The sequence below is a fragment of the Rosa rugosa genome, chromosome 2 (assembly GCF_958449725.1).
Source record: "Rosa rugosa chromosome 2, drRosRugo1.1, whole genome shotgun sequence".
Classification (NCBI taxonomy): domain Eukaryota; kingdom Viridiplantae; phylum Streptophyta; class Magnoliopsida; order Rosales; family Rosaceae; genus Rosa; species Rosa rugosa.
In genome coordinates, this window is record NC_084821.1 from 6,538,038 (window position 1) to 6,559,446 (window position 21,409).

The 21,409-nt window shown below is 36.6% G+C and overlaps 2 protein-coding genes across 2 annotated transcripts; both read right to left on the bottom strand.

The window, feature by feature from the left end:
* Positions 1-11,102: 11,102 nt before the first annotated feature.
* On the bottom strand, positions 11,103-12,014 carry LOC133730244 (uncharacterized). The gene has a single exon (XM_062157871.1). It carries the CDS (start codon positions 12,012-12,014, stop codon positions 11,103-11,105), a length of 912 nt encoding a protein of 303 aa, XP_062013855.1.
* A 598-nt stretch (positions 12,015-12,612) lies between these two features.
* On the bottom strand, positions 12,613-19,599 carry LOC133732885 (kinesin-like protein KIN-14F). The gene is made up of 18 exons (XM_062160486.1): positions 19,306-19,599; positions 18,857-19,075; positions 17,862-18,025; positions 17,550-17,693; positions 16,983-17,342; positions 16,807-16,875; positions 16,426-16,650; positions 16,216-16,297; positions 16,015-16,110; positions 15,744-15,920; positions 15,515-15,621; positions 15,210-15,390; positions 14,956-15,118; positions 14,590-14,843; positions 14,308-14,471; positions 14,035-14,223; positions 13,117-13,808; positions 12,613-13,020 (listed from the first exon to the last, which is right to left on the bottom strand). Exons 2-18 carry the CDS (start codon positions 19,023-19,025, stop codon positions 12,861-12,863), a joined length of 3,396 nt encoding a protein of 1,131 aa, XP_062016470.1. The 5' UTR covers positions 19,026-19,075; positions 19,306-19,599; the 3' UTR covers positions 12,613-12,860.
* Positions 19,600-21,409: the final 1,810 nt, after the last annotated feature.

The window sequence follows — 21,409 nt, forward strand, 5'->3', positions numbered from 1 at the left end:
AGTTGCTGCTATTACCAGTGGTCCAGTGGATAAAATCTTGTCACCTGCTCCACCTCCATAACTCCTCAAACCATAACCAACACCAAAATCATATCCAGAACCATCCCGTCCAAAAAAAAAAAAAATGGCCTGCAATATTCAACTAAATCTTCTTCATTCACAATCACTTAATTCTTCTTCTTCAAACTATATACAACTAAGTCATCTACTTCTTCAAAATTCAACCAATCCTTCTTTCACAAATATTACAACCAATCCTACTTTTTTTTGAATGAGAGAGGAAAAGTCCCCCGCAACCAATCCTACTTTAAAAGCAGAGTTTGTTTTGGGTTTTCAATAATAAGCTAATAGCTTGTATTAGCCAATAATATTTACTGTCTTCCAATTTGACTCGGGTTAATTTAAGGTTTTGGAAGTGTAACATAGCCTAGCGTTTAGGGTTTCGGAAGTTTAACATACCCTAGCTTTTTTCTATCAGAAATGTCTAGTGTCTGAAGTGTAAGATCAAATATGGACATAACACATATCATCATAAAGTAATTGATGATTAGCTTAATATCAATCCTAGTTTAACATGGATACAAACAGTAAATCAATACTAGTAACTTAATGAATAGTGTATCAATTCATTAAGGATAGTAATCCATTGCTTAGTCTACAAGAAAGGCTACAAGTTGTGATACATTAGGAATCTAACAGTGAAACCTAAACCGACAAGGAATGCTTTAATGGGAAGCTTCTTGAGGTTTAAGTCTCATATATATATACAGATGAATTGGTCCCTGATTACTACCACGACTATTGCATATTGTTCTGTCCATTGAGAAGCAAGTTGGTAAGTAACAGAAGACTATATTCAGTGATCGAGTTAAGCAGTTGCATAAGATGGAATCCATGACTGTTATTGCTGAAGGTAAGCCTTAAACCTATTATGATTGTTGTGCATATGTTGTGAGCATGTAACTATGGTTTTACAATTGGTATCAGAGCATAGGCTCACAAATATGAAAAATCGTTTTAGGGTTTTGCAAAACGAACATAAAATTTTTAAGGGTTTTTTGCTTTACCGGTCAAGTAACTGATCAGGTTACTGACCGAGTCACTGGTCATGTAACTGATCAGGTACCTGACCAAGTAAGTAACTGACCAGGTAACTGACCAAGTAACTGGTCAGGTACCTGATCAAGGTAAGTTACTTAAGTCGACTGCTGCATCTGGTTAATTATAAAATTCACGCTTCCGCTATGATTTTTTAGCAGCAAATTGGGGAAAAAGCAAAAACAGGTTTTTCTGTGAAAATTGTTTTCGATTCATAGCATGATAATTAAGTTTTGATTGTGCCCAAGAACCCTAGTTGCATTCCCGGCGTGCGTTAGGCTAGAGTAGATGGTGACCGGATGAAATTTACAATTTCTTGATTGTTCTGTGGTTTCTTGGAATCGAATCAATTTTGGTTATGCTTGAATATGCATGTTGAATTGATTGATGATATGGTATTGTATCTGTGATTGTGTAAAATTGTATGAAGAACAGAAATCTCCCAGATTTTGTTTACACGTTAAAGTTGACAGATACAAGAGCTTAATTTTCTTACAAGGATGAATCTGGATAGAATGTAAAGTAAAAGAGCTCATATGTTTTGTGGTTTTCTGTTGGCATAAGTGATTATGATGCACAAAGCATCCTTCATTGATGTTGGCAGAAAACATTGATCAGGTACGTGTAACTGGTCAAGTAACTGACCAAGCAACTGACCAAGTAACTGTACCTGATCGAGTAACAAAACTAAAATTGTGTTTTGTGTTTTAAAACTATGCTTCAATTTTATCTTCCAAAGAAGTGGTCAAGTGTGGTTTTAGAATACAAAACAGCAGTATGCATGTTTGATGAAAATAAATTCGGATACTTAGAAATTTTTCTTCTGTCTAAAGATGTGGATAAATTTCTTTGGATAACTTGTTTTCATTAAACATGGCATATTGATAAAGAACTCCAGAATGTTATGCTTCTGCTCAAAAGTGTTGCTTAACATTGTTTTTGGTTATGGACTGATATAAATGCAAGTATGGATTGTTTAGGTTTTCTGTATGTTCTTGTTTTGGTTGCTTAAAGCTAAATAAAACACAGAAAACTTAAAATTAATTTTCTTTACAAACTGAGAACTCACTCGAATTTTTGTTTTGCTCCTTAGGTAACTCTTACATGAACTTGAACAGTGTCTTGATGTTAACTGGAACCAACTATAGAGCTTGGCTAGACTCTGTGGAAAATTATATGGGAATGCATGACAACATAGACTACTGCTTTACTGAGAATAAGCCTGAAGAGTTAAATGAAAAGAGCACCAAGAAAGATACTGACCTTTACAAGAAGTGGCATAGATCCAATAGAATGGCTAAGAACCTCATTAGAACATCTATGTCTAAGACTGTCAGGGGAAGTATAGAAGAGCCTGAGCTAGCATCAGATTTTCTGGAACTCATAGGTGCTAAGTTTAAAGAAAGTGAAAAAGCAGAAGCAGCTAGGCTGACTAAGGAGTTTCATGATTTGAAGTACATGGGTTCAGGGGGAGTTAGAGAGCATATTATGAAGATGATCAATATAAATGGCAGACTTAGGGAACTCTTGATGGGGGTTAGGGATGAGCAAGTAGTGCATTATGCACTACATTCCTTGCCTAACAGTTTTAGTCATCTTAGGACCAGTTACAACTCTCAAAAGGGAAACTGGACTCTAGATGAACTTATATCCATCTGTGTGGATGAGGAATCTAGGATCAAGGAAGAAAAGGAACCTGCTACAACCATTAACCTCATTGAGAAGCCTAAAAGGAAAAAGCCCCAGAATAAGCTCAAGCCTACCAAAGCCATAACTAAGAGTTCAACAGCTGTAGTGGCCAAGGAAAACAGGCCATTCAGGTTCAAGTGCTACTTTTGCAAAAGAGTAGGACACATGAAAAAGGACTGCACTGGCTATAAGAACTGGTTAGCCAAAAAGGGTAAGATTTTTTCTAATACAGTTTTTTCCTTAGAAATTAATCTTATAAATGTTGAACCACAGTCTTGGTGGATAGATTCAGGCTCACCTATTCATATTACTAATTCTTTGCAGGGATTCATAAGGAGGAGAATCCCAAAAAGTGATGAAGTGAACCTGTGTGTAGGAAATGGCATGAGAGTAGCAGTCAAGGCTATTGGAACCTTAAAGCTCGATTTAGGATTAGGAAAATTATTAGTTCTGGACAATGTTTTTTATGTACCTTCCATGAGAAGGAATTTGGTTTCAGTTTCTCTTTTAGTAAAATCTGGTTGTAGACTTGTTATGGATAGTAATGGAATTCTTATTTCTAAAAATTCTGTTCAAATTGGTTCTGGTGTTATTATGAATGATTATTTACAGTTAAATTGTTCAATGGCTCAACAAGAAATTTTACTTGTTGAAAATAACACTAACAGTACTAGCACTTTAACAGGTGTTAAAAGAACCAAACTAAATGAAAAGTCTGCATTTTTATGGCATAGAAGACTCGGCCATGTTTCAAAAGAGAGACTGAAAATTTTGGTGAAAAACAACATCCTAAATGAACTTGATTTTTCTGATCTAACAGACTGTGTTGAATGCTTTAAGGGAAAAATAACTAATACTAGAAAGAAGACTGCATATAGAAGCCAAAATTTATTAGAACTCATACACACTGATATATGTGGACCATTTAGGCATCAAACTATCTGTGGAAATGTGTATTTTATCACATTCATTGATGACTTTTCTAGATACAGTTATATTTATCTACTTTCAGAAAAGGCACAAGCATTGAAAGCCTTTCAAATCTTTAAGTCTGAAGTAGAAAATCAACTAGAAAAGAAAATCAAAACAGTAAGATCAGATAGAGGAGGTGAGTTCTATGGCAAGTACACTGAATCCGGCCAACAAAAGGGTCCATTTGCCTTGTTTTTACAAGACAATGGAATTAAAGCTCAATATACAACACCCTATAACCCACAACAGAATGGTGTTGCAGAGAGAAAGAATAGGACTCTTTTGAACATGGTTAGATGCATGATGTGTACAACAGGTTTGCCTAAATTTCTGTGGGGTGAGGCTTTAAAAACTGCAAATTATATTTGCAACAGAACACCTAGCAAAGCCATAGAAAATACTGCTTTTGAGCTTTGGTGTGGCAGAAAACCTAGTCTTCATCACTGCCATGTTTGGGGATGTCATGCAGAAGCTAGGATTTATAATCCAAGCTTGAATAAACTTGATCCTAAGACAGTTAGTTGCTATTTTATAGGTTATCCAGATAAATCTAAAGGCTATAAATTATATTCTGCTTATCATTCACCTAGAATTTTTGAAACACATCAAGTAAAGTTTCTAAGTGAAAAAGTTCACAATACAAACCTTGAGGATTTATCCTCAGATTTTGAGGAACTTGTGTCGGATGAGAATATAAGCGTAGCATTGCCTTTAGAACAAGAAGTAACTGATCAAGTCACTGGTCGAGTAACTGACCAAGTAACTGATCACGTACCTATAACTAGTCAAGCAACTGACCATGTCACTGGACAAGTCACTGACCATGTAACTGGTCAAGTATCTGACCAAGTCACTGGTCGAGTACCTGTAACTAGTCATGTCACTGACCAAGTAACTGGTCAAGTACCTGTCACTGGTCATGTCACTGACCATGTAACTGACCAAGTAACTGTCACTGGTCAGGTAACTGACCACGTAACTGACAACCCTCAGCCTAGAAGATCACAGCGAGCAAGAAAACCAACTTATGGGGGGGAAGATAGTGACTACATTGTTTATCTGCAAGAAGCAGAAATTGAAATAGATTGTGCAGAGGACAATGATCCAACTACTTTTAACCAGGCTATTGAAAGTAATGAATCTCACCAATGGCAGCTAGCAATGGAAGCAGAAATTGATTCCATGAGCCAAAATGCAGTTTGGGAATTAGTTGAACCTGACCCTAATCAGAAACCTATAGGTTGTAAATGGGTTTTCAAAACCAAAAGAGATGCAAATGGCAATGTAGAGAGACATAAAGCAAGATTAGTTGCCAAGGGTTTTACACAGAAGGAGGGCATTGATTTTACTGAGACTTTTTCTCCAGTTTCTACAAAAGACTCGTTTAGGATAATCATGGCTTTAGTGGCTCACTTTGATATGGAGCTACACCAAATGGATGTTAAGACAGCCTTTTTGAATGGTGAACTAGATGAAGTGATTTATATGAAGCAGCCAGAAGGTTTTGTGCAAACTGGAAGTGAAAACTTAGTATGCAGGTTAAGAAAATCAATTTATGGCCTAAAACAAGCTTCTAGACAGTGGTACAAGAAATTTGATTCTGTAATTTCTACTTTTGGATTTACAGAAAATCTTGTTGATGAGTGTGTTTATTTGAAGACAGTTGGGAACAATTTTATTTTCCTAGTACTCTATGTCGATGATATACTTTTGGCTAGCAGTAACATCAAACTGCTTAAAGACACCAAGAGCTTTCTGTCAAAGAATTTTGACATGAAAGACTTAGGAGAAGCATCCTATGTACTAGGCATTGAGATTAAAAGAGATAGAGCACAGAGACTACTTGGTTTGTCTCAACAGAATTATGTTACCAAAATTCTAAAGAGATTTGGTATGGAGAAGTGTGCAACTGGAGAAGTCCCCATGTCCAAAGGAGATAAACTAACCAAGAAGCAAAGTTCCAAAAGTGATGTTGTGAAAGAAAATATGGAGTCAAAGCCTTATGCTAGACTTGTAGGAAGTCTCATGTATGCACAAGTCTGCACTAGGCCAGACTTGTCTTTTGCAGTAGGGATTTTATCAAGATTTCAGTCTAATCCAAGCCATGAACATTGGGTAGCTGGGAAGAAAGTGTTGAGATACCTGCAGAAAACTAAAAGTCACATGCTAGTTTATAGGCAAGTGGAGGATCTGAACCTCGTTGGATTTTCAGATTCTGATTTCGCAGGGAATTATCCAGACTCCAAGAAGTCAACTTGTGGATACGTGTATATGCTAGCAGGAGGTGCAGTTGCTTGGAAAACCATGAAGCAAACTCTAGTTTCAACCTCCACCATGCAAGCTGAATTTATTGCAGTATATGAAACTGTGTGTGAAGGACTTTGGATCAGGAATTTCTTGATGCAGACCAAAGTGTTAAGTCACATTGTGGCAGACACACTTGTGATTTATTGCGATAATGAAGCTGCAGTTTTCTTCAGTAAGAACAGTAAAAGATCAAATAATTCTAAGCATATTGATTTAAAGTATTACAGTGTTAGAGAAAGGGTTAAGCATGGTGAGATAGCTGTTTTGAGCATTGACACGAATTCACAGCTAGCAGACCCCTTCACCAAGGCATTGTCAGTAGCAGCATTCCAGAAGCATACAGCCAACATTGGAGTTTTAGCTAGTCTAGATGCTTAGGTTCAGTAGAGAGTTAATCCAGTTGGAGCAATTTAAATTTCTAAGGTTTTTGAGTTCTTGTATTTTTTTTAGTTGTGGTCTTTTGACTTTATTTATCACAACTTGTTTGTAATGACAGATTTTATTATTATCAATAAACTTTTGAGGTATTTCCAGTTATGATTTTGCTGCAGCTTTATTGTTTTATTTTGGAAATTATCATCTTGTTTTGAATATCATACTTGCTATCAGATGACTTAAATCATGTGAAGCATGATGTTAAGGTTCAAGCAATATTTTTTAAGCCATCAGTGTTCAGTGAATTTGCTTGAGTTTCTGGTTTTGGAAACATAAAGTAGGACCTAATATATGTTTACTTGTTGATACACATTAACATATATTGTATCACTTCTGGTTGAACATATGTGGACTGCAGAAGCTTGTGTTAGTGGTTTTGAAACTCTGCATTTTTGTTAAAATGTATACTGTTTCTTGCTCTGCATAAGTAACTGTGATCTGACCATGTTGGAATGGATTTTCGATTTGAGTTTGTTATCTGGCGCGCACTTCAGTAAGTTAAGTAGGTTTTGATGTTCTCTGGTGCAAATCATCGAGCATGATATGTGTGAGTCCAAGGGGGAGATTGTAAGATCAAATATGGACATAACACATATCATCATAAAGTAATTGATGATTAGCTTAATATCAATCCTAGTTTAACATGGATACAAACAGTAAATCAATACTAGTAACTTAATGAATAGTGTATCAATTCATTAAGGATAGTAATCCATTGCTTAGTCTACAAGAAAGGCTACAAGTTGTGATACATTAGGAATCTAACAGTGAAACCTAAACCGACAAGGAATGCTTTAATGGGAAGCTTCTTGAGGTTTAAGTCTCATATATATATACAGATGAATTGGTCCCTGATTACTACCACGACTATTGCATATTGTTCTGTCCATTGAGAAGCAAGTTGGTAAGTAACAGAAGACTATATTCAGTGATCGAGTTAAGCAGTTGCATAAGATGGAATCCATGACTGTTATTGCTGAAGGTAAGCCTTAAACCTATTATGATTGTTGTGCATATGTTGTGAGCATGTAACTATGGTTTTACATGAAGAAGCAATTACATGACATATATAATTAACGGTTTCGAAAGGTGGCATTAATTAGAGATAATTAACATTCCTAAGCACACTTGAGTGATCAGAGCATGTATGAAATGGTGGTATCACATCGAGAACGCTGTGGCACCATATCTGTCAATCGACAGGCTTATGCATTAAAGAAGTAATTATGATTATGATCAATAATTAGGGTTTTTAATTAATTTCACCGCTGAACTTAATTATTTAATAATTAATTGTGGGTATCACAAATTGACCGCTATTCAACTCTGATCTAGTACTTAATTCTCTGGTAATTTTGATTACTTCTATTAATGAGAAATTTGATCAACCCTAAACAGAGAAGCATAAAAACCCATCAGTGTTAGGGTTCTTACGAATACTGCAACACTGCGTTCAACACAAAGAACTAGATGGTCAATTAATATGCTGTCATAATAAACGCTATGAAGTTAATTAAAAGGTCCCTTTGTAGTTGTAACTATATAATTAATAGGAGGTCTGTATGAACAGTTGCCGTATATAAACATGCTAGACAGCCTTTGCACGTCCTTGTATAAAACCAAAATGGGACTAGCTATATTGGGGATAGTGCAGGAGAGTTATATAGGCTTTAGGGTATACACATGTAAACCAAGAGTTACCGTTTAGGGTTCCTTCTTCTAAACAGCATTCATTTATTGTATATAACTGCGCGTTTGTTCATGCTTAGATTATCTTGGAAAGGTTTTGATTAACGCCAAAAACATTCAAAATATGGAAATTGACCAACTTCCATATTTGCAACAGAGGCCAGTTGCATGATTCATCACTGCGTAGAAAAATTTGGGGCATATAAGTACTTCTACTACTCTTTTTTTTTTTTAGGTTTGGACGACAGTACGTAGTAACCACACACACACCCTCATGCAGTGTACCCCATCGTAGCCAGACTAATCACTGCACCGCAGACGCACAAACCTTGGTGTTTAATCAACCTAGGTCCCTCAAATCTGCTGGCCATGGGGTGGAGCTGGGATTCGAACGCTAGACCTGGGAACTTCTACTACTCTTAGTTTCGAGGGATCAGTTATACTTCATTTATTTAAGGCATTATTAGCTCTTTCATTTTTTTTTTCAATCATTTCGGTTGAATACGTACGTTGATCCAAATACACTATTGATCCATATCAGTACTTTTAGTCGAAAGCCGTGTTAGTGTTATAGAAATTATCAAGGAATGCAAATTTCGAGCAATGTGAAATGGGAAGTTTGAAAATTACAAATTAGGTCTCAGATTTCCTGATTGTTTCGTACACAATTCTTTTTAAACTATACATAAGAGAGGAGAGAGTATTTAGTACACCAACATAAATGAACGGTTGAATAACATCAATTACATTTTTATTATTTAAAAAAAATTACATATAAATATTAACGGCTCAGATTTGCTAAAATTGCTGGTTCATTTTCACCAACAATAATGCATAGAAGAATTTTACATGTAGTTTCACTTTATTAATCACGTAAGGTACAAGCTAAACATACATATTGCACCACGTCCTTGATTTATGAAGGCTCCAGATCAGTGGATAATTAATGGGGTCCATTGCCAGCACCAGGAATCCTGGGGGATCTCATGTACGTATCGCCGATAAAAAAAATGGCTCTCACCATTTTCGGAAGAGCCATGTCCGGACTTACCATAAGTCTCGTTTGAATGATTGAATCATCGTCGGCATGATCATCATGCTTAGCATCGCTGTTGCTGCTACTCTTGTTTGTGGTCCGGGGCTGAGACTGAGATTGATCTTTTGCACCGCCACTAGCAAGAGCCTCGGCGCTTCGACGCAGAGTTGGCTCATTCTTAACTTGAACCAAGTGACGGTCATTCAAAACAAACCGTTTAGCATCTGCTTGCAGAGATGCCACCATCAACACAAAGCCAATAACGCATATGATAAGTATGGTCCTCATGTTGGTACGTAATGAATCTGCACATATGACAGGTACATGTAAGTCGATCATTATTAATAACATTATTTGCTATATATTAATCAAGAAAATACAGTTATCAGCAAAAAGATCGAAATCTAAGATCTAGGGTTGTTAAGGATCTAACATACCTGCAGGTTTCGAGAAATGTCCAACTATATGACAGAAGGGATTCCAAAGGTTGCATTTTATAGGCAATTGGAGACAGAGATAGTTAGGAGCAGCTCCGAGCACTATCATTAGAACAGAGCATCCATATTCCATATATGAAAGTGGTGGTATCACATTCAGAAAGCTTTGGCACCATGTCTGTCGTGAGTATACAAGGCCACCGAAGAAGTAATCATGATCACAGATTGATAATTAAGGTATTTAATTAATTTCATTGTTGATTTTAATTTCTTGATGATGAAAAATGGGTATATTGACTGCTATTCAGATACTTAAATCTTCTTTTCTGTGTGGTTCTTTAATTTGATAAACGCTTTAACAGATAACCCCAAAAGACTGGAGTTTGTTGAGGGTTTTTCAATGATATTGAAAGAAATTACATAGTGTTCTGTAACATATATATATCTACATATCTACATAATAAGCTAAAACAGCTGGACATAAAAGTTTCATCTCTGTACGTAGTAAAATGAAGAGTTCGCCTTATATAAGAACAAGAATTAAGAGCCTTGGTCTAAGCTCTTCTCGTAGTCCACAATTAAGGGAATTCTGGTCAGCATGCTTTGTTACTTCTTTCTGGTTTATTTGGAGTTCAAGAATTAAGATTTTATATGATGGCTTTAGGGTGGATGCTGTACGTGCATGTTCTCTAATTTCTGGCCATATTATTTCATCAAGTAAGATAGCTACTGGCTGCATGTTTAATTCCTCCGAGGAGCTTCGGGATTATAGAGGCAAGTTTCTAGGTGCTTTTTGTTCTAACTTGGACATTCCAAGTGCCGTTGCTGCTGAAGTTATGGCTGTTATCCAAGCTATTGAATTAGCTTGGATAAGGGAGTGGAAGCATATTTGGTTGGAAGCGGATTCAGAGCTAGTTCTAAATTTCCTTCACTCTCCTACTTTAGTGCCTTGGCAACTAAGTGTAGAGTGGAGCAACTGCTTGTACCGAATTTCACAGATGGAGTTTCGCTCTTCTCATAGTTTTCGTGAAGGTAACCGAGTTGTAGATGCTTTGGCAAATGAAGGGATAAATTCATCAAGTTTGACATGGTGGGACTTGCCATCGGATTCTGTTCTCTCTTTTTGTAATAGCGCGCGATTGGTTGGGGCGTCCCAACTTTCAGTTATGTTGGTTTTCTTTGTTAGTTGCGAGCTATAGGTTTGTTAATTGTTTTTTGTGGGATAACTTTAGGTCCCTCCTACGTACTATGGTGTACTCTTTTTTCTTTTTGATAAATTACTCTTGCTCCTTGGGGTTTAAGCAAAAAAATAATAATAAAGAATTACATGAACAAACTGAGTCCCAATTAGGCATTAGTGCATTACATAACAATTGGGATAAAAGCAAATGTGATAATGGATTGGATATGAACTTTAGCAAATTTGCAATCAACAACTCTTACTCAGTTTTCCAGGCATAAAGAAAATGGCAAAACTCTATAGTTGATGAGCTCTCTTTTGGTGAGTTGTATTCAGAATTTCTACTACCAGGGTCGCTATGACTAGACTCCCAATCAAGCCTGCCTGGCTTGAAAATGAACAAGCCTTGGCCTGTGGCTTGTTTACTAAACAACCAATCATACACATCCCACAAAATTTCAACTGGAAAATCATTCAACATCACACTCTCATTCCCTCTAAATCTCCAATTCAAGTTCATGATCCGAATCGTCATTGTCCCGTCTACAGTAATCCACATTTCAGGATCATTAGGCCCTGATAGTGAAGCTTCAATGACAATGTCATGCTCTTCTCTCCCTACTTCCAACATGGCTTTGGAGCAAAACAGTCTTTTTCCACACACAACTTCCTTCTTGTACATCAATGTAGCCTCTTCTAAAGCCGGTTTTGATCTGGTTCTCTTATAAGCATCTGTCACTAGATCCCCTAGCAGTAAAACCACCTCTGCCTTGGACACCAAGGCAACATAGTAATCGGAACATGGCTCCGGGTTGCCAGAGAATTTTGCCTGTCGAAAATCCCAGTAAACATCTACTCGTCTTCCATCTATGTCGAAGGATTTGAGACCTTTCTTGCCCCACAATTGACAAGAATTTAAGTCAATCTTGCAAATGTAGAGAGCTTCTTGACAAGGCTTTGGCACTTCGATGCAAAGGAAATGATTTTTGAGGTCTTTGCCCCATGTTGCTGTGACATTGCAGCACAATCCGGCTAGTTTAGCTTGATAGACATAGGTCACAGCGTTCTGTGGAGCTGCCTTATCTTTACTTTCCTGTACCTGGCAAACATTCTCGTTGGATGGTGGTTTTGAAATCGAAAAGGGTATGGATCCAAGAAGATGATTAGACATTGTCACAATGAAATACAGGCCTCATCATCTAATTGGTCTAAATTACATCATACGATAAGCTCTCCCTTTTTCGGAAGATGATTGAAGCTGATCACGTTCTTTGAGATGATTTTTTTTTTTTTTTTTGAACAGAATTCTTTGAGATGATTGAAGCAACAAAATATGTAGAATGAAGCCAAGACTTCAGTATTTGGAGACATCAAAGTCAATTGGTTAAGACTCAAAGAATAGGTTGGAAGTTAGGAAACTATGGCGTCAAGCTGCAGTTAACTACTACGTTGACGAACCCTTCTGTTAATGAGGTTAGAGAAACAGAATTTTTCTTCTTTTTGTTCTACTGTCTTCTATAAATAGTGTCTCCTTACTTCCGGGGTGGCTAGATGGCTATCTTATTGGCACTACAATCTTCCTTCGTTTCTTCAAGCTAATTTAGTAGCTTTAATACGTCAGCAAATTATTCATCCAAAGAAAACTACACCATAACTAATAAAAGTTCCACTTTGAGGTTTTATTTTTTTTTATTTTTTTTTATTTCAACAGAAAACAGAATAATACTTGTCGATCATCATTATAGTAAATTCAATAACCACATACACGCAAAAGAAGGTATTAATAGCTAAAATCAGCTTTGACAGTACAAAATACTCTTTGTGGTATAACTTTGTTCTTTTAATTAACATATACATAACCCATATTGCATTAGATAGATTATTGTCTGATATACGAAAAAAGGTTCAAGAATTGACCTCCTGTAAACTCAGAGCAGATACAATACTATGCCACCTGGAACACAAAAAGCCACTATACAAAAATGCACTAAAAGAAAATTGAAGACTTTGAAACTCTCTATGTAAAATTAAAAAATTTCCCGCGAGGTGTAGACCGGCTTCTTCTTAATTCAGGCATGGACATATTGCTGCCTTCTTTCTGATATCGAGTTCCACCATTTGGAAGCTTGTTTTCTGTTTTCCCAGCCATTAAAGGTTCTGCTGCTTGCACAGATCCTCTGCATGTAACAGGACGTGCACACTACAATGGTTAAGAATGAACATAGAAAAAAAAAATGAAATGCCCAAGCAAAAGGTTAATCTATTAATCGTACCGTGGTTCAAGATTTATATAGTTCCTTGATGAGTTTTGCCGAAGCTTTTTTGCCATCAAAGAACTATGCATGGGTGAACTAATGGGGAGATGCTCATTTTCTGGCTCCGAGAAGTCACTCTTTCGAGCCTCTTCGATCCTTTCACGACCATTCAAGTCAGAAGACAAAGCTGTCACTGCATCATACTTTGGTATTCGGTTCTGCTTGGCCTTAGCCTTGGTCTCATTCTTGCTTTTTCTGATACCGCCATGTCTTACATTAAGAGCTTGCTTAAACTGCTCGTCTTCATTTTCTGGATGAACTCTTTTGGCCTTCTGGAAGCTATACAATGCATCTGAAATGTCATCGTGCTTTGTTGATTCTTGTGAACTGATAAGTACCCTCAAGTTTTCCGTTGATGGGATTGATGGCATGGTACTAGCAAGAGATTTATTGACTGGTACTCTAGCTGATGGAAATGTTGGTTTTGCAATTGGTTGGTTTTCTGTTGTGTCAGCCTTAACTCTGGGTCTAATGAGAGCCCCTCTATCAGTAGATATTGATCGCCTGACAGGAGGAGATGGTGATCTGTGTTTTCCAGAGATCACTAATCTTTCTTCAGCTGGAAATGGTATCTTTGGAATGATCTCTTTCTCGGTGAATGCAGAAGGAAACCTTGATCTCCTTTGCTTGCCCGAAGAACAGCTTCTTGCCTGAGTAGAGTAAAATTTGAGAAAAACCGAGTTGAAGATTTATCATGTGCTATGTCAGATGTCTAGTGGTACCATTACAGGTCAAGGAAAATGTACTTTCAATTTTCAGCTATCTCATATTTGTACATTTATCAATCCATTGGCTGTTCACTGAATTAAATTTTGACCATCAATATGCCTTCAAACGTAGAATTAAATGGAAAGATATTGGACATGTACATATTACCTCAGAAATCTTAGCATCATCTAAGGGTCGCTGACAAGTTTCTTGCTTTGAACTGTTGCCAATGCCCCTTGGAATACGAAAAGGTGAAACGGCTCTAGACTTTTGGGAATCAATGGTGTTTCTTGTACCACCTTTGATTTGGTTTAGTTCAGCTTCCTTTCTTTCCAATGCCAGTTTAAGATCTGATATCTGCACAGATATGAATATGCTTTTAAGCATCTGATGATGAAAAGATGAAACTAATAGAACAGCAGAATAGAAATATGAACAGACCTCTTCTTTGAGTTCCCGGATTTCACCCGTTTCTTTATTAGATTTAGCTGCCCCAAGTTCTATGGATGCAACCCTTTCAGCAAACTTGAGTGTACTAATCGTCTCCCCAAGAGCATTAAGTTCCGGGTTTATATGTACAAACATCATTGTTTTGGCTTGACCACCTAAACATAGACAAAGTAAAGTTCTATATTATCACAGTATACATTCCAGTTGAACAAGATAACAATAATAAAGTATAGGGAATTTTTTTTAAAATTAAAACATAGATTCTGAAATTACCTAAAGAATCTTGCAAGACTTGAGTAAGTTTGCTGTTTCTGTAAGGAACATGTGCGCTCTTCTGTGCAAGAGCAGAGATGACATCTCCAAGTGCAGAAAGTGATCTATTTATATGTTGAGCTTCCTTTAGTCTCTCACCAGTGGCTTCAGATTTATCAACCCTCTCGCTCCCTGCCAAATCCACGAGATGGAGGCAACCCCGTAGAATAGAACCAGAAGCCAACTCCTTTCCAAGTATATGGACTGTTAAGACACTGCAGAAGAAATACAAAAGTCACTAGTTAGAATAACTTCTACTACAAGAAAAAATATTTACACCATTCATTAAAATTGCTAAAATTTGACAGAAAAAATGAAAACATCTACCTATGAGACCGACTGCTTCTTTCATTCAGAGCTGTAGCACCAACAGCACGATTTCTATGACCAACTTTCATCAACTCAAGAACATCTTGAGTGCAGGTAACTGGAACCAAACTTGCATCAGGTACATTAAGGCCATTCAGCTGTGACTTGTTCCGTATATCTAATGTACAAGTTGTTAAGGAAATAAAGCAGCAATGTAGTATATAGCTTATGAATTTGTGACACCTAATTGAGAATATACAATTGTTAAGGATATCTTCTGGTAGAACCATCATTAACTAAGAGGTCTCTCACTTGTTCGTTGTATATTTCTATCATCTGTACTGCAACTTCATATCTTATTATGTCCACCCTTGCCTTTGATATTTGAAATAAGTCGCGCAGGGCTCTATAGTTCACTCCCCATGTGTCTTCACTTGACAAATCAGGGCCACTCTGTAAAAGGAAAAACATATAGTTTATATTATGCGACAATCATGCTCTACTAGGTAAGACCAACTGATCAAGCTGTAGGTTATATTCGAAGCCACATATATCACAGTACAATAGGTAGAGTTACCATAGTGTATGTCTTCCCCGAACCAGTCTGTCCATATGCAAAAATGCAGGCATTATAACCATCTAAAACTGATCGGATCAACGGTTGAGTGTCAACATATATTTGCTCTGCACAAAACAGGGAAGAGAGATCATGAGTCTTGTCCGAGGACAAATTGTTAAGCTATAAAAATTATAAAAGAATGTTACTCATGGCTGATCTAACAAAGCGTGCATGTCATTTCATTTACCTTGTGTGACATTTGTTCTGAACACTTTGTTGAAGGTAAAGACCCTTCTCGAGTCTTTTCCCTGTTTAAGGGGATTAACAATCATGATGGTTCCATTTTCTCCAATGTAATCCACAGAGGACTGTCCATTTGATTGACCTAAGAAGGGCCTCACTCTGCAATAAACTCTAATTGTTCCTGTAAAAAACAAACTCTTTCAGTTAAGCTCGGAATCATGAAATCATATATATATATACCGGATAATTTATTGAGTTGGCATAAGGTGAAACACCTTTGAGGTCTTGAACTTGATTGTAGAGAAATCGGTTTTCTTCAAGAACTTTGTTGTAAGAAGAGGAAGTTACTTCAAGACCTTTAATATGGTGCACTGAGACAAAAGAAAGTGTAAGATCATCCAATCCTTTGACGAAATGTAATACAATAACTGACTCCTTTCCTATTTGACATAAATGTTCAAATCTATGGAACGTACCAAGCCTTCTAAGTTCCTCCTCCCAGTTTGAATGAGCATGTTTGACTTCAAGTCTTGTTTCTTGGAAAGAGGACTTTAACTCCTAAAAATATCCGAGACAGACAGTAAGATATAAGAGAAGACTCAACTGCAGATTAAAATTTCAGTTGACAGCTCCTTGCTCAATGTCACAATTGTACTTATAGGAAATGGAGCATTGCATTTCCTCACCTCAAGCTGCTTCTGTTGAATGGCAATTAATTCTTCATGATCAGATGAGTGACTAATACTATGATGGAGAGCCTCTCGTTTTCCCCCACAAATACAGAATTTGGACAGATCATTCGACAGCATATGACTTCTTTGTGCTAGATAATTTTTCATGGCTTCTAAAAATTCAGATTTTGACAGAGCACCAATATCACCTCTCAATAGTTTCTTCAAAAACAGGCCAAGCTATAGAGCGTTGCAAAAGAGAGATAAGGTTAGTTGTGTGTTGACTATTACAAGAAATTCATAATCAGGCAAAATCTTTGGACCCAATTAACGAAGTACTTCAACAAGATACTAGTAACAGGAAAAACTTTTTGATGAGCAAAAATGTTTACATACCTGAGTGCCTTGAGAAACAAGTAGTGCTGAGAAATCCTTGACTACCTTACTTAGCAAAGTATCTATTACCTATAGAATTTTACAACTTATACTAATCAGACTCCATAAAACAATAGAATCTTTATTTAAAAGGTGTAAAACAGTAGAATCATATAAATAACAAGAGTCTTACCTACCATTGCATTCAAAGGAAAATCTTCAATCCCATTAGTCTCATGAAGGTAAGCTTGAAGAAGTCCAAGGCCAAAACGATCAAAAAGGAAAGCCAAAGCAGCGGCAGTTCTGGATTCCTCAGTTGACACCTCACTCGAGAGATGAAGAAAGTCCAACAGTTGTTCAAATTGTGATGAATCGGATTCATCTATTGACTCATCAGCGCTTTCACTGCCTCCTAAGGAGGAGGATGACCCTTTTGGGAAGCATGTGATCCTCACAGTCCCTCCATACCTCCAAACTCCAATTCCACCTGCTTGCTTCCATTCATAGTAACCTTTGAGACACAGAATGCAGTCTACAACTTTACTCAACGAGCCTCCCTGAAAATGCGAACCTCTCAAAAATTAGAAAAGGAAAAGACCAGCAAACATAGAAAGATACAATTGAAGGACATATAGAACCATAGAGAAACCGTAACAAGCTGAGGGTTGAAATACTAAAGTAGGTGTATTTCATGCTGTCTTGAATTAAAGGCAGTAAAATGCATATTTTTATTGAATATGTTGCAAACTATGATAGAACCTGACCTTTTCCAGATCGGAGGCTTCAAATGTCAAGAGCTTCATGGCTTTGACAGCCTCGAGGAAATTCCTCATGTTTTCAAAATACTGAATTGCAGACTGTGCTGCCCCTTCTGTCGACTGAACAGCAATAATGGGATTTTCCACCACCTATTTCGAAACCCAAAAGAGAAACAAAAAATGAGAAAGAAAGTATGACATTACTTATGATAAACAAGAACCATGTATGCAATCAAAGATGAAACACATTTCCTTCATCCTTGTTATTGAAACTGTTAACCCTGGCTAGAACTTATTTTTGCAACAAGGGAAGGGTACCTTGAGAACAGCACCAGGATTGACCTTGTTGAGGACATTGCAGAGAATTAGGCCATTGCGGAGTGAAAGGCGAAACTCTTCTTCAGAGGGTTCTTTGGACAGTGTTTCTAAGGCACCATAGTCCATCTTCCTCAGCCATTCTGCTGCTTGGTATCTCCTTGCAGCTAAAATTAGCACAATTACAAATTTACAGTCATCAAATACTCGTAAACGTTTTCAAATACACGTAAAGTGCCATTTGAACTTTCAGGTCAAACAAACCCATCACTGAAGTTGGTCATCCTAGACTATAAACACATCAAGGTGATCAAGAACTAAAGATTAAAGCGTTTTTTTTTCTTCCCCGTTGAAGGTCAAGAACCAAATTTAAAAAATTGAAAATTTGTGTTTCTTATGCAAATTTTGTAAGTTTTTTAAAGAAATGCACTCGACTTTGCAATAACCCACAAGTTGGAGGGGTTCGAAAGCGTGGTGACGCTGATCTTGATATCAAAAGCAAAAGAAATATATGTTTTGCTTTCAAATCTCATTAGAATCATGATCAATGATTACTGGTGTACAAATTTATTCTAAGCCTCCTTTCGGATTAATGTATAAGATTAGAAGAGTCAAAAAGCAAAAAATTACAAAAAATGGGTCCAAGTCATAAGTTGATGTCTTTTCGGGCCCAAACCATCACAAGCAATAATCACCACATTTCAGCAGCACCCGCATTCTGCGCAACATTATGGTATATGGCACTATGGCCATCTATACTACGAAATTTAATATCTTTGTAAATACAAATACATTTTTTTACCAGGAAAACAAATAACAGTGAATTAATAATTCAAAACAGTTCTACCAAAACATATATTTTAGAAAAAATTGAAAAATAGGGGAACCATATCCCAAGAATAAGTATAATTTAGGCCTAGAATCTTGGGAAAAGGTTAAATTATAATACATGTGTGACACCCCAGTACACTAATTAGTAGTAGTTGCTGTTTTTATACCTGCTTCCTCTGCTTTTCTCTGAGCCAATTCATAGTCATTGATGAGCTCATCTGGGTTTGCATATGGATTATGAGCCTGATCATTGTTGGAGACTAAACCCTTCAACCCTCTCAAGTTCTTGCCAGGAGATGATGCAAAGATATTTGATAAGAAATTTTCTTGCGGCATTTTGATGTTTCCAAGAAAAAAGTACAACTTAATATTCTTTATTCTGCAATCTGCAATACATAAACCAATGCAATTTAAATAACTAGTTAGCCTATATAATTGGACAAAAACCTCAATCAACTATCAGAAAACTTAAAATCTAGAAAAGAGAGAAACAGAGTCAGTGAGAAACAGAGTTTGAAGAATAAAGGTATGGCCTTTATACTAATCACAGAAAAGAAACGAAATTTGTGAAACATTGATGGTGTGAACAAGTGAAGTGTGGTTGTGAAGCTCTAACCTTTAAAGGGTCTTGAAGTCCTGGAGAATTTAAGCAAGCCCCAGAAGAAAATGGAGGTTTGAGAATTTGAGTTTGTAGTAGATCTGATCTGAAGGAGAGGAATGGGAAGGTGAAGCAAAGCAGGTTTCCCGTGTTCTTTGTGAAAGAAGCAGCATTCAAAATTTAGTAGAAGCTCATTGAATGCTCCTCCAACTGTTCATGTACTCTTACAGAGAGAGAGAGAGAGAGAGAGAGAGAGAACGAGAATTGGAGAGGCTAGAGAGAGAGGTACATAGATTACATTAAAAAGACCTGAAATTGAAACGTTGTTGTCTCCCAACTTGTCCAAGGCTTACAAACACGAAATATGAAATGAAGTCAAAGTTGAGGTGACTTTGACTTGGATCTGGTCCCTCCACGTGGCAGAGGTGATCTCGTATCAGGTTGGAAAAGCTAAAGTCACCAAATTACTCAACTCCATGATGTTCCAAATAGACTCCCAGAAAAAACGGTCAAATTGTAGATTGAATGATATTTTGAGTGAGTTCAAAGCAAACTTAACTTAAGTCATGCAAAAACATATAAACTCTATGCCTTCTCATTCAGTAATTCAGTGTTAACTGATTTTGAGTTGGATGTCCCAATTTTTACATAATATCATAAGGATAAAAGCTAACTATGAGCTATATATCCGTTCAATCACGTCTTTATGTGTCTTATATGATGTGTATTATGAATGTTTGTGATTCGTATGACTTGACTTTTTCTTCTTCTGCGTGTTTACAATTCCATGCCAGTTTGATGTGTGGTCACTCATGAGTAATTAAGGGTGTTGGGAAAATAATATATCGTTGAATAATTTAAACCTAACAAATAATATTTAAAATTTTGAGCCTTCCCACCTATTGGCGATTTTTTTTAGTTGAATGCTTAAATTTATACTAAAATGTTGAGTGGAAAAATATTTTATTATTCTAAAAATATTAAATAGAAGAAAATTGTTAGCATTTCCCATATAATTAATTATGCATGTTTGCCATTTGCTCTATAAATTATGCTGAGCAAAATAACTTTAAAAAAAATATCCTATAACAACGCCGAAATAAATGTCATCAAAAAACAAAATGCCGAAATAAAATAGTTTATTACATCATTAGATCAACAAAATGTGGTATAAGAGCTCCATAAGATTATAAAAAGTGTAGTCCTTTGGGGATCTTTGATCTTTGGACTGGACGGCATGATTTGGCTAAAATGATGGGAGTATATATTAGCATTATAAGCTGCTTTATTAAAGGCATTGTTGCTTGGACTTATAATAAATGCTGCATCCATTAATTCTTGTATTGTTGGACCTCTACATGTTCAATGGTGTTCGCCAAATACTCTAGTGTTGAATAGGATTTTTATGATCCCTAGCTAGTGGTACTAGTGAAGAGTAGCAATGCCAAATCTTGCTTATGTAGATTCCATTGGTTGATTGATATTGATCTTGACCATAATCTATAGCTTTTGACTCATTCGTAATTTATATGAAAACAATATTGTTTCTTGCTAAAGAAATAAAGGAATGTCTCTCTGTTTCGTAAAATAGTCTGTGGTTAAGGCAGTCCAACACATCCTAACGTAAACTAAATATCTAAGCAAGCATCATATTTAACTAAATATCAATCTGGAGCTCTAGCACTGAAGTACTGATACGTCAAATATTTACTTTAGGACCGCCAGTCCGCCATACACCTCACCCGCACAAGTATGAAGTAGCTAGCCATGTAGCGTAGTGTCAGTCCGCATAAGTAACTCACAACTTGGCTCATTTTTGTTATAGCGAGTGTATTATATTACTCAACTCTTTGGGATCGACCTCAACGGTGAATGAGAGTGGAGAAGTAGTTAAAATTAGTTAGATTAGGTTCTCGAAGAGAAGGTAAAAGCATGACTTTATAGTAAAACATGAGAATTACGTAGTTGTCCTCATTGTGCTGCCTCGTTGTTGGTAGGTAAAGTGAGGTGCTTTTCAATCAATATCTTCGGTGGCTGGGTCACATTCTTCGTGGAATAAAGGCAAACAAACCAAGTTTACGTTAGGGTTTTCTTTTCTATTCTTTTGAAATGAACAAGGGGG

What these genes read in the sequence shown, in the direction of transcription:
- LOC133730244 (XM_062157871.1), bottom strand. Translation starts at nt 12,014, where the DNA reads ATGTCTAATCATCTTCTTGGATCCATACCCTTTTCGATTTCAAAACCA.
- LOC133732885 (XM_062160486.1), bottom strand. Translation starts at nt 19,025, where the DNA reads ATGCCGCAAGAAAATTTCTTATCAAATATCTTTGCATCATCTCCTGGC. An exon ending in TCAAGTTCAAGACCTCAAAG is followed by an intron (nt 15,921 to 16,014) that starts GTGTTTCACCTT and finishes TGTTTTTTACAG; the next exon opens with GAACAATTAGAGTTTATTGC. An exon ending in AGTCTTGCAAGATTCTTTAG is followed by an intron (nt 14,472 to 14,589) that starts GTAATTTCAGAA and finishes GTCTATGTTTAG; the next exon opens with GTGGTCAAGCCAAAACAATG.